We start from the raw sequence: 13786 nt of genomic DNA, 5'->3' as shown, positions 1-13786 counted from the left end.
AAGTTTTGAGTTCTTGTATCTTCTTCTCCTTCTGATATGCGGGGCAGTCTGAGGATCTAGGCGAGTGGACGCCAGGACAATTAATGCACCGAGGTGGTGGGGTGCATGTATGTTCCTCACGAAGAGGACGTCCACAATCGCCACAAAGGGGCTCAGCCTCACACCGTGACGACATATGCCCAAAGCGCAAACACCGGAAACAGCACATAGGAGGCGGGACGTAAGGTCGCACGTCGCACCGGTAGCACATCACCTTTACCTTCTCCGGGAGAACGTCCCCCTCGAAGGCGAGGATAAAGGCCCCGGTGTCGATGCGACGGTCTTTGGGGCCGCGCTGGACTCGCCGGACGAAACGCACGCCTCGGCGCTCCAGGTTGGCCCTGAGCTCCTTATCAGATTGTAGCAGGAGGTCACGATGAAAAATAACCCCCTGCGTCCTATTTAGTGCCAGATGTGGGACAATGGATACTGTGATGTCCCCTAGGCGGTCGCACGCCTGGAACGCCGCCGACTGTGTGGCGGAGGTGGTCCTGATAAGAACGGACCCTGAACGCATCTTGCTGAGAGCCTCGATTTCCCCGAAGATGTCCTCAATGTGCTGAACAAAGAACATGGGCTTGGAGGTGGCGAACGTCCCCCCCATCGGTTCGAGAACAGACCAAATAGCGGGGGAAGTGCTTCGCCCCAAGCCGGCGGGCCTGTCCCTCCTCCCAGGGAGTGGCCAAGGGGGAAAGGGCAGGAGAACCAGAACTAGAAACGGTACCTTTTCTTTTGAAAGACTCGGCCGCAGAGCGACCTGATACGTGTTGACGTTTCATCTGCGAAACGTCCGCCCCGATACCACCCACTCCGACCAGGGGCTCTCCCCACGGGCGCCACCCAGCTGCAGCAAGGGCCACCTGGCAGGTGGACCATTGCCGTGAGTCCTGATGCCCCAAGGAGACGGGCATCTACTCCTTGGCCGACGTGGGGAGGGTGCAGCTCAGGTATCGGCAGTACGATCCCTGTGTTGTCAGGGGGCTACAACCTAGAGGGTACATGACGACCCCACCACAACGGGCTGGCTACCGTGCTGGATTTCTGGTGCCATGGAAAGTCCATCATGATCGCTGGTGCAGATGGAGACGCACTATGGGCGTAACTTGGACAACCCATCAGGCGTTTAGGCCCAATTTGAGGAATAGTACGTATGGTTACAACGCCGGTACAATGCTGAGTGCCAAGGTCTTAGCGCACTTAGGACCAGTGGTACACCACGTAAGGTGTCCTTCCCCAAAAGGCTCGTACTTCTGTAGAATTTTGAAAAATGGAGGTCAAACCCTAAGGGGGACCATCACATGGAAGGCCGAAACGGTTGAAACTCCTTTTAGTCGCCTCTTGCGACAGGCAGGAATACCTCGGGCCTATTCTTACCCCGGACCCGCAGGGGGGTGGAGAGAAGATGAGGCAGCACTGATTTCGTTTCATGTGCAATAATAACAAACCAACATGGATGAATGTGCTGGTGCGCTATCGTGATGCAAGAGCCATGAATTGTCGCTCCACGTTTCAGGCTGTTTCCTTCTCACATTTTCTCGCAGACGTCGCAACACGTCCCGGTAGTACCGTCGATTAACAGTTTGTCCCTGTGGCATGATTTCAAGATGAATTAATACTTCAAAGTCAAAGCAAACTATCAGCATGACTGACCTGACGAGCTTTATATGAGAAAGTTTCCCAAGCCATTGTGAAGGTTGAATATCGGTCTCATCATAACGGTAGATCCACGTCTCATCACCAGTTACGATTCTCTTAAGGAACATCACATCTGCGATCACAGACTGCGAGGCGAAGGTCTCTCTGATCTTGACTCGTGAGCCGTGGGACGAACTTTGCGGCAGCACGATGCATTCCAAGATGCTGTGTCAGTTTTTCATGACATGATACAACTGAAATGTTACATTCTTCTGAAATCTGACAAATCTTCGATTGGCACGCACTATTTCGTTGACGTTCCTCACATGAGCGTCGTCGTAGAAGTCTTAGGGCGTCCTGAACGAGGGTCATCTAACTTCCACCAGGCTATTTTTAAACCGTGTGAAACATTCGCAACACCGAGTAAGAAATAAGCACTCATCACCGTACGCTCCCTCCACCATTTGGTGTGTCTCTAAAGGTTTTCTTTGGTTTCAAACAAAATTTAATGCAGACGCGATGCTTCTTTAACCCTGCCATTTCGAAATTCGCAAAATGTGATAACATTTTACTTAATACGGCAGTGAACGATAACTAACAGGCATGCAACAATGAAACGTTCGGCAGTTAAACACCGGCGTGTGCAGGGATGCCAGCCTCATTTCACTCCAACACACCATTGGCATGAGATTAGGAACGTCCCAGAATTTTTGAACAGACCTCGTAAATATTGATTTTGAGTGTCATTTCTGTTCGCCTCACTGCGTATTTCTTTCAGTTACCTCTTTGACTATACTGTACTGTAGCGTCCTAAGTATCGTCCAAGTTCCTTAGATAACGATGAGTTTGTTGGGCGCTCGTACAAAGTCCCAATTGTTACACTTTTTTTTTTACACAGTCCAATCTAGCCACTGTCACGAATGATGAAATGATGAGGACTACACAAACACCCAGTCCCCGGGCAGAGAAAATCTCCAACCCGGCCGGGAATCTGGTTTCGAACACGGGGAGGGGGGGGGGGGGGGCGGCGGCAAATTTAGAAGGCTCGACACTAACCACTGAGGATACAGCGTGATACAAGGCACGTTAAGTTCTTCGAAATACCTGGCAAACTAACACTCATCTTTACAGAAACGACCGATTATCTACTGATAAGCCCAGACACGTGTTCACTATTTTTTACTCTTCTTCCACTGGGCGGATTTTCTGGGAAATCTAGTGATGGCACTTACCGTGTTCTCGTCAGTTTTTTTCCGAGGGTGGCTAGTCCACTGACCGATCAAACTGAGCCTCCGCGCAGCCTAGCGCCACAACCTGCAGACAAATACCCGATGAAGTACTTGCACAATGATCAAAAGAATTCGGACACCCCAAAAACATACGGTTTTCATATTAGGTGAATTGTGCTGCCACCTATTGCCAGGTACTCCACATCAGCGACCTCAGTAGTCAGACATCGTGAGAGCAGTGTGGGGCGCTCCGCGGAACTGACCGATTTCGAACGTGGTCAGGTGATTGGATGGCACTTGTGTCATACGCCTGCAAGCGAGATTTCCACACTCCTAAACATCCCTAGGTCCACTGTTCCCTATGTGATAGTGAAGTGGAAACGTGAAGAGACATGTACAGCACAAAAGCGTACGGGCCGACCTCGTCTGTTGACTGACAGACCGCCAACAGTTGAAGAGGGTCGTAATGTGTAAAAAGCAGACATATGTCCAGACCATCACACAGGAATTCCAGACTGCATCGGGATCCACTGTAGGTACTATGACAGTTAGGCAGGAGGTGAGAAAACTGATTTCATCGTCGAGAGGCTGCTCATAAGCGACACATCACGCCGGTAAATGCCAAACGACGCCTCGCTTGGCGTAAGGGGCGTAAACATTGGACGATTGAACAGTGGAAAAACGTTGCGTGGAGTGACGACTCAGGTACACAACGTGGCGATGCAATGGCAGGGTGAAGGTATGGCGAATGCCAGCGTGTGTAGTGCCAACAGTAAAATTCGCTGGCGGTGGTGTTATGGTGTGGTCGTGTGTCATGGAGGGGGCTTGCACCCCTCGTTTTGCGTGGCACTATCTTAGCACAGGCCTACATTGATGCTTTAAGCACCTTCTTGCTTCCTACTGTTGAAGAGCAATTCGGGGATGGCGATTGCATCTTTCAACACGATCGAGCACCTGTTCATAATGCACCGCCTATAGCGGAGTGGTTACGCGACAATAACATTCCTGTAATGGACTGGCCTGCATAGTCCTGACCTGAATCTTATAGAACACCTTTGGGATGTTTTGGAACTCCGACTTCATGCCAGGCCTCACCGATCGACATCGATACCTCAGTGCAGCACTCCGTGAAGAATGGGCTGCCATTGCTCAAGAAACCTTCAAGCACCTGAACGTACGCCAGCGAGAGTGGAAGCTGTCATCACGGCTAAGGGTGGGCCAACACCAGAATTCCTGCCTTACCGAAGGAGGGAGCCACAAACTTAAGTGTTTTCAGTCAGGTGTCCGGATACTTTTTATCACACAGTGTATGTTAGTCGCTTAAAATGTCTTGCCCCATCCACCCTAACTGGGGGTGTATGAGAGGTTGACAACAGAGGATGCTGCAGAAGTAACGAACACAAATTCCGGTCGTTTCTAACGTTATAGTGTTTTAACTAATCGTATCATGTTAGACTATATCGCAATAGTGAAGGTTTGGCGGGGACTGAGCAAGTTAGAGTTTCTCATTCTGTGGTCCCATGTTCCGAAATTTGTGCTGTGCTCATCCATTCACTTACGATATAAAAGCAGGGCATATCACACGTCCGTCTGGTCATGCGATCAGTAAGTCAGTGTGCTAAGCAAACTAACCGTGTACACAACTGTTTATTTTTTCCCCCTGAAATTACTATATTTAAGTTAGCCAAATGTGCATGCAGAATGTCTTCTAGTAAAACAGCGGAATTCGATTCCAGCGGTGGCAATGAGTTGCACATGCAGTCCTCGGCGGAGTTCATTCACCTTCGATCCTTTGTGAGATTCATTAAGTGGCACATTAACTGCTGCACCAGGCAGCTGCGGGTATTCTCATTACCACACACAACAAAAGATCTCTTACGACACAGGCTAGGGTTTCACAAAAACAAAAGTAAACAGGTAACGGTTTCCCACGCTGATCTGGCGTTTTTCGAAATAGCTGAATTAAGACGGTCTGATCTGTAATAATTATATCGGCTTCCAGTATGTCCTGGACGCTTGTAGAATAATTAAAAGTAATTACGTGATTTGAAACAGTGACCGACGCTTCTAGGAAATATTTATCGTCACTTAATATCTGCCACCGTTTTTCTTTCTTGTAGCATTCAAAGCTAATTCCATAACTTACGCATGTTTTTAAAGACCAGAAACCTAACATGTGACACGATGCGAAGAACCTTCTGCCGTGAACTTCCAATGGTTTGCATGGTATGTACTGTATATAGATCTAGATAAGAATAACAAATCTGTCGATAAATGTTTAGACAACAGCGATTAAATTCACTCCCCCTGCTTTATAGTCTTTCCTCCGTAATTTGCGTATTGATCATAACTTTTCATTTACTTGAGATTTCACATGTAGTAACCTGCAGGAAACTTTCCGGGTCCGAACATTACACTTATATTAAATGAATGCTACAAAACCAAACGTAAAAGAATGCCTTTGTGCGATCTCTTATTGATTTTTTTTTATTTGTCATTTACTTCACGTGAGCTATACGCATGGTGTGGTGGGGGAGGGGGGGGGGGGGACGTCGGAGATGTGAAAATGGTCACTGGAATGTTCTAAGAAGGTTTCCACGTAATATGTGCTGTTTTTCCCCAAATGTTTCCATTTTACGCTTCGCTGCATTTCTGCACACGCTCCCGCTGCCTTCTTTGTGTACAGTCCAACATATGGATCTCATCTCTGTTAAGAGGTTTAGAAGGGGCTGGTTATCCGAAGGATCTTTCCATTTTGTTGCAATGCTCTGATGCAGATTATGAAGCGATAGGTAGGCCAAACGTCATGCAAATTATTTCTGCCAGAGGCCACAAATACAAGAATATATGAGTAAGGTGCGTGAGGAACTATCATTACCCGAATTTTTAAAAAGTCACCAATGGTTTACTTCTTTCCAATACTTTCGGCTTATCCATTCAACCTGAGACTTCAGCAACCACCAGTCTGAATGTGGAAAATGCATGAAAATTAAAGGTGCGAACAGCCGCTACAGACAACTCCTTACTAGGATTGCCCACGCGCTGTGCAGGTCGTTCGCATCGCTACCGGAGAGCGGCGCTGTCGGCAACTGCCAGCAGTCGACCATGCGCCTTATCGATCCGCCGCCTCCACTTTTACCCGGACACTTGCAGGGCGACGGGTACGTCCCCTTTAACACGAGTGCAGTAAGCTGTTGAGACGCCGTTCCTCGATGCCAAGGCCGCGTCACCTGGCAATGGCCGGGTCACGCGAGCGTCTAGGCCACCGGGACCGCAGCAAAACAAAGCCGAATTCCCGGCAACACACTTGCTCAGCGCATGAACTTTCTTTGGATTGGCGAAACACTGATGTCATTCTCACCAATAAAGTTACGACTATGAAATACGCTGATAAATGGACGAAAGCTATATTTACATGGAACGCAAGCGACACACACAATGTTAATTTTTTTCAGTGTATTATCAGTCATTCATTCTTAAAAGACAGCAGATCCCTTCAAGAGAACCTGATTTCAAACATCCGTAGTGGTTTCGGTTTCTCGCAATTTTTTTTCCTTCTTCAATCACATTCCGCAAAATTCCTAAGCAAAACCTGAGGCTGTTTTCTCGCTCAGTCTTTTTGAATTACAGATGCAGATGCGAGAACAAGTTGATACGAAGGCTTGCACTGCTTAGTCTGGTAATGGAATTAATATGTTAAAGAGTAGGCAAGCCTAATAAGGAAGTAGGATTAGCAACAAGGTAAAACAATTACAGGATTAGATATCACACACTGTGTACAGATAATGGTTTAATCAACTCTGGTATAGACTGACGAATACAATGTCAGCTAGATATACCTTAATATGTATATGTAGATAACCTGTAATAGTCTATATGAAATAATATGGGTGTTTCGCTCAGGAAACTATAGAACACTGTCTCTAGTCAACAAGAGCAATCCTGATGCTCCAGGTCAATCGCGGAGGGCATTTGCATAAATGCAATACATTTCCTAAGCAAATTGACACCTAAGAAGAAGTGTGAGAAACACGACTGCCAAGTCTTTCTCCATACTTTGAAGCAGCCACATGTTTTGTTGACGTGAAGGTCTATATATCGCGAATGCTGGCCGGTGCCTAACCAGGTCACCAGCCTGCTATCAAGCTATTGTGCCAGCCACAAATGTGGCTACGTTTCGCGTCTCACGATCCCTCTGGATATACACGCGGCTTTTGACTCAATAGCGTATTGTAACTTCCCAGAAATGAAGGGATTCGCTTGGTGTGCCCTATCCACGATGTTTCTACGCCCCAAATCTTCCAGTATATGGTGGTGTGTTTAAGGAGGTGGGAGGGGCACATTCACAATTACAGACGTGTTTACTACGAAGACACGAGTCCTTTTGCTATTTGCAAGGTTCGCTGCACCTGAGTAGCTGGTATCTATTCTAATGGGTTGTGATCTAGCTATAAAATTCAGCTGGTTATAGCTGATACTACACAGATCTTCGATTCCTCTCCGATATTTGGAACCAAGTCCGCAGTAGTCTTAACACACACTGGGCCTCTCGAATGGCATTTGCCAAGTGACACTGATTGGCCAGTCTTTGGCACAACCATTAACTTTCAATTCGAGACATCCCAGTAAAGTTTACAGCTAAGACATTCACATAAGCTCTGTTTCTATGTGGACACTAACGTGGAATAATATTTTCGTAATCGGCCACACGGTCTATTTTATATGTCAAGGAAAGAAGAACGACCGTTTTATTCTTGCTAAGCCTCTCACGAACACAATCTGATCGCAAATGGTCCATTATGGCGTAAAAGCAGATAAATTCTTTCGTCCTCTCTTCAGGCACATGAGAAGTGAACACAAAACAGTCCGGCAGTACCGGTACGGAAATAGTTCAGACGAAAGAGTTGTACGTAGGATCTCCAGGTGCCCAGTTTATCCTACCATCAGTTGCATTTATTACACTTTACACCAAGTTATAACAATCGTCTAGATATATAGGATGAATTAAACTGATGCTAACCGAGGACTTTCCTCCTATCGAGACACACAAACTGTCATACTAATGTTGCAGAAAAAGATTTGTTGCCGAGATGACGTAGGAAAAACAACTTTTGCAGCTTAACGTAATTTCTTTGCATTTGTTAACTGAAGAACTGTTCGACATGTTCAATTCAGCCACTCATATGAGATGTTTTGCTTTGATAAACGCATGATTTCTTCGGATCATGAACATTAAAAAATCCCCAAACAATCTCCTCATTGTATCTGAAGTTTCAATGGCACTTGAGAAAGCGACATTGTGTTCAGACTGTCCGTATCAAACTAGTTCTTTTGTTTATCTCCACAGACAAAATCCATAGGATTTAGGGCAGCCGAACTGATCCCTACGCGTACAATCCATTATAGTAGACATACGTCTTTTGAGGAGAGTCTTAAGGAAAGAAAAACGAAAATTTCCTGGAAATGGCAGGACCACCAACGAAAAGATTTAGGTGAGGGTTATCGCATACGCAGTAAGTCTTTTATACGATTTGAACCCGAACGAAACCAACAAAACATTTGAAGTTGTTATTCAGGGCATCTTCCAAGTATTTCGGTGGCTAACTGCATACTAACTACGTTCCCTTTAATTTCTCACTCCTATTAATCTTTGTATCTGCATCGCATTGAAAATATCTGCCCAACAGCGCGCAGCAACGGCAGTCGTATCGCAGTACTCTGGCATTTGATGGTAGTTGCCTTACATTGTTTTGCGTTGTGAAGACAGTCACAAAGGTCGTTAGGGTAACTAGCCGAATAAGATGCGGAGCTTTGCTTTTTACTACTATTAATGAGCCACCGGAGGCCACGGCCACGAGGGTGTGTCACCAAAATTTTCACAAAATATCCCCGAACAATCTCCAGAATTCGGTCAGTGGAGTGTGGGTTAATTCTGCTGCCTATCAGCTCGTCGGGGCACACGTCACATGTCTGATGAGAACCCGCCGTCCCAGATTACATTCAGCGGCAAATTCGTCAAGAATCCTCCAAAACGAACACCCTCCAATAATAGCTGACGAGCAACGCTCTAAATCTAGGGAAGGAAATGTCTGTCTTTGTGTACACTATTAGCAATGTATCACTTGTTTTCTGGTCATCGGAAACTCTGAGCCTGGGAACATGCTGGACAAGCGCAGACTAAGGCGTAATGCGGATGGGAATTCGTGAGAAATGGCTTTGGAAAACAATACCTTAGTGACTAAACTGTCTTAGCGCTTGAACGGGTTCGCTAATAACTAGATACTACCCAATACAGTTCTGTAATTGAGAAAATCAAGTGGGCAAGACGTGATTAACAATCTTACTGTGCTGAGCATCGAACAGTATAAAAGTCATCGTTCTGATGGATGCTATACTCAGTATAAAGTGAAATATTAGTTCACAGTAGAACTAATTCTGCCGTACATTCCGCGCAGAAGCCGATAAGCATTCCATTCATGGCATCCATCACCATACTGATAATACACTGCGATGCCTCTTTACATCTACATGCGTGCTTAGCAAGCCACATAATGCATACCGTAGGATACTTTGTGAAACTGCTAGCCATTCCTTCCCTGCCGCAATCGCAGCGAGGAAAAAATGGTTGTGTTTTTGTACGTTTCACCCTTGTTTGTCCTCTACGGTCCTTTCACGGCATGAACGTTGGTGACAAATTTCTGCAGTTACTTCCAATGCTGGTTCTCCAAAATACCGCCAATAGATCTTTCCTCCAGGGATTTCCAGCTAAGCTGCTCACAGAGCAAAGCATTTTCATAACACTCGTACTGATTGAACAGACAGGTAACAAACCTAGCTCCATGACCCTGCATTGTTCGATGACTTCCTTTAATCCTGGATGACAGGGATCTCAAATACTATATCAAAACTAAAAAATGAGCCGCACAAGCGTTTATGGCTATCCTAACTCACAATAGACCATAGGACTACTCTATTTGCCTTCCCTACATCAAATCTCAAGTGCTCGGTCCATTTCATGTCGTTCCACAGCTTTTTGTTTAAATTTGTAATAGCTGCGACCGAGTCTACCAGCAGACAAGCCTGTATTTGAACCTTACAGTTTCCTCTCTCCATCCGCATTAACTCAAGACCAATCCACACTTAAAGCAAGCTATCATTCAAAGCGCCAGATAGGAATTCTATCCGTCATACAGAATCCTCCTGCAGCCACTCGACACTTCCCCGTACACAACAGCGTCATCTGCATACAATCACGGCTTGCTGCTCACCCTACATGACATTCTATGTTTCATTGTTAATTTCATTATAATTATATTAACATGTTATGAAGCATAATGTTAGATTGTATTATGTCATTGGACTATGGGAGGAATGAACGTATTGTAATTACTCATTTTGTCATATTGGCGAGTGCTGAACTTGGCTGCTTGCTAATTGGTTCTCAGTTTCGTTTTCAACCAAGAAGCCTTTATCACGGCATATGAAAATAAAGATAATAATCCTCAAAAGTTCTTATGTAGTCTCTGGTGACATTCTTTTGTTCAGTGTACATGTGACAAATCTTAGTTGACAGAGGAGCTAATTTTGCACAAATTCGATGCAGAAACCGACAAGCATTCCATCTAAGTCATTCACCACTTCACTGAGGCATCATGTAAATGTTGGAAGCGATTTCCGACTGTCGTTTATTAAGGTACATTTGAACCAAGTTTTCAGCCTAAGTTTTCACTGTACTAAGGACGCAGACAAAGTAGTATTGAATAAACATCTGACTATTTCTTGGCCATTGATAAAAAGTGTTCGCTAATAATGTGTGTGAAGAAGTCCTGGGGATTTTGTGAATCACTACGCTTGTTACGAGTACTTTTACTAATACGACTTTTTTCAACAAATAGAGAGTTAACATTAAACGAAGAGTTACGAGTTACTAAAAACATGTTTATGGAAAGTTGTTAAATTGGATCGGCCAAGAGACATGTGCCAAACGATCAACTTTCACTGTAAACATACGCGTTTTCCTTGGCAGCAAAGTGAGTTAAATGTAGCATGTAAGTTATGACGTATAAGACTATTTCATAAGTACCTGTAATCAAATACAACAAAGATTTAGCTTCTTAAACGCATCAAGACACAGGTAACCCTACTAAATCTCAATTTCTTCACGTAACGCTGTGCGAGCGAAACAGTCCAGGAACAAAACTTTTCTTACCTCATGTTGCAGTCAGTAATTACAACAAACACTTAAAAATGTAAATGTACAAATCAGCCAAAAGTAAACTTACACATGTCTAGTTATCTGTTTGAAATGTTCTAATAGTACAAAATTTAAGTCACCTTTATCATTAGTTAAAAATATTAAGTTCTCAATACGATTTATGCAACCAATTGTGATTTCTCAATATTTACTGGTTCTACAATATTGCTGAAGTGTGTTGGACCCGTAGCAGATAGGACGAACAGAGGCATTCAAACAGCCCTTCCCGCGTTCCATACGTAAACGGAACAGGAAGAAAACCTAATAACTGGTACAATGGGACGTACCCTCTGCCATGTACCTCTCGGTGGTTTGCAGAGGATAGATGTGGATGGAGGCATAGAGGGTAGAACAACTTTTAAAACGAAAACTATGTTACACGCCTATAACATTGGAAAGTTGACGGAATTTTGGAAGTTATATCATCACTTTATTATGAGCGGCGATTTTTCATATCATAGAAGAAACAAATGTCCGTGCATAAATTCTCAGTCGAAAGCACACTCTTAAACGCAAAGCGCCTAAAAAACTGCCTATGAAAGAAGACGCAAGGAGCGAGCAGACCATAGCCTTCGCCTGAATTTACATGACACCGAGAACCGGGTATACGGAAAAAGTTGAGCAGAATATGAAAAGGGATTCATAGCGGATAACTTTTAGGACACCATTCTTTGTTCTGTATCAACAAAAACAAGTTTTTTTTACTATTTTGAAAAATGTGAAACAGCACTCTTTCACAAGAGTTATCGATGCATTTGCTTAGATGTAACAAAAATCTAAATCAAGACCGACACAGTCGCGAACCTTGATACTGCTAAATTAAAGTTGAACCGGACGGTGTCAGAGGAAGTTGAGCCAAAGCGCATGATTGAGGATAGAGGATACATAACGAAAACAACAAAACAAAATTCCTTCAGTTGTGTAGCTGCAGGTCGAGAAAAAAAAAAAATGTAGCTAAAATATCAGCTGTTTTCTGTTTACTTCGTTCGTCCTTTACTCTGTCCATACAAAACATCTGCAAGAACATTGATGCGTAAGCGCTAAGATTTTGCTGTCATCAATTGATTTTAGTAGTACTAAAGCAGGGTCTTAACAACAAATATGTGTTTTTCTTGACACCAGACTGATCAGTTAAAAGGTGGGCAGCTCAGGAATGCCGATTTGTACATAGCTGCGGCTATACGTTCTTCGCAAATTTACTTTAAACGGTTTTGTAAGTCAGAAGTAACGCTGCTGAAAATCAAAGTTACGAAACAACAATATTTTTAGAAATACTGGAATGTTAAATTGTGAAATTTCTCCCACTACAAACGCAGACGCACAAAGTTCTACCAGTATTAATTATTATTCGTCGTCTGCGGCAATAATCATTTTGCCGACAGATAAAAATTCTCTACAACTGCTTTGTTTCCTCGCAAATCTTTACCTAATATATTCACATAATGGCTTAAGAGCATTAAGTATAATGTGTATGACCCAAATAATACAGAGGCATACTAGAAGTCCAAAACGAATTGTGCATGCATTCTTAGTTGTCTGCGACCCGCTCTTAGTCATAGTAGTACGGAAAAAAAGTCTTTTTCTGTACTTGTCCAGATTTATGATTCTCATTCACGTTCTTCGACACTAATTTTAAGACTTTTCCGCTAATGTAACAAGGCCATTACACCCAGTAACAACGTTCGCGGTTGGAACAAAACCTTTTGTATTAGAGGCGAAAATAAGGACTTTGAAATACGTCTGCTTTCATGAGGCATGTCGTAAGAACATTACATATTTCTTATGAAGCAGTCAACCAAATATTTAATATTACGATCGTGTGTGACCAAAAAACTGTAAAAATATCAGTATAAATCAAATTGATATTGTTGGTTTATTTAATATCTTATTTTAATAAGTTTTATTTTTTCCCTCGTCACTGGTGCCATCCTACAGAAAATTTGCAAGTGCACTAAAACTAAAGCTACAGTGGTCCTAAGAATACATACAACGCAATAATGTACGAACCTGACGCTAACAGCTGTACAACTCATAAGTTACGAATTTTGCAGTGCACAATAAAACACTCATTCATTTGAGCAAAACAGCTGTCAAAACGCAAAGGAAGATCTAAATCAATTGACTCCGCGAAACTTTTTCCAAGAACACGGCAATCAACACAGTGCCGATTCTTTCTGCATTAACATTTTTCAGCGTTAATTTCGCGGCCCTTCAAATACAATAAAATAAAATTAAATTCTTACCTCCGAGAACATCATCAGTAATAGACTTCGGAGTGGATGTCATTGCAGCTCACTCATCAACACACCACTGTCGGAATCGGATACAAACTGACACTAGCACTGGCTTGTAGCTTTTTACGTCAGCTATGCCTGCAGGGTTGACGCTTTGTTTTGGTGTAACGTCAACATGAAACGTCACATGAAGTTGACCAATCAGAGGCCAGCTTACAAACCAAACAACGGCTATAGTCAACAGGCATTCTACAATATCCACAATAATTTTTAAGGTCTGGATGCTCTACATAATTTTATATTTATTAAGACGTGTGAAGACAAGAAATTGTCATACGATAAGTTAAAATTCTTCCTGACATTGTCTGAAATTGGCAGAGATCTGTCATACCAGC

The 13786-nt window shown here is 43.7% G+C and overlaps 1 protein-coding gene across 2 annotated transcripts in view; it reads right to left on the bottom strand.

Annotated features, from left to right (window-relative positions):
- Nucleotides 1-13541, bottom strand: part of LOC124796329 (BCL2/adenovirus E1B 19 kDa protein-interacting protein 3) — a 310876-nt gene extending 297335 nt beyond the window's left edge. For both annotated transcript variants that reach the window (XM_047260459.1, XM_047260460.1), the window contains exon 1: nucleotides 13401-13541. In XM_047260459.1, coding sequence (XP_047116415.1) covers nucleotides 13401-13443 — 43 coding nt within the window. In that variant the 5' untranslated portion in view covers nucleotides 13444-13541. The remainder of the gene's footprint in view (nucleotides 1-13400) is intronic.
- Between the last annotated feature and the right edge of the window lie 245 nt (nucleotides 13542-13786).

Source organism: Schistocerca piceifrons, chromosome 4 (genome assembly GCF_021461385.2).
Source record: "Schistocerca piceifrons isolate TAMUIC-IGC-003096 chromosome 4, iqSchPice1.1, whole genome shotgun sequence".
In the NCBI taxonomy this organism is placed as follows: domain Eukaryota; kingdom Metazoa; phylum Arthropoda; class Insecta; order Orthoptera; family Acrididae; genus Schistocerca; species Schistocerca piceifrons.
Note: the sequence above shows the minus strand (reverse complement) of the source record. Positions and strands in the feature narration are given on the sequence as shown.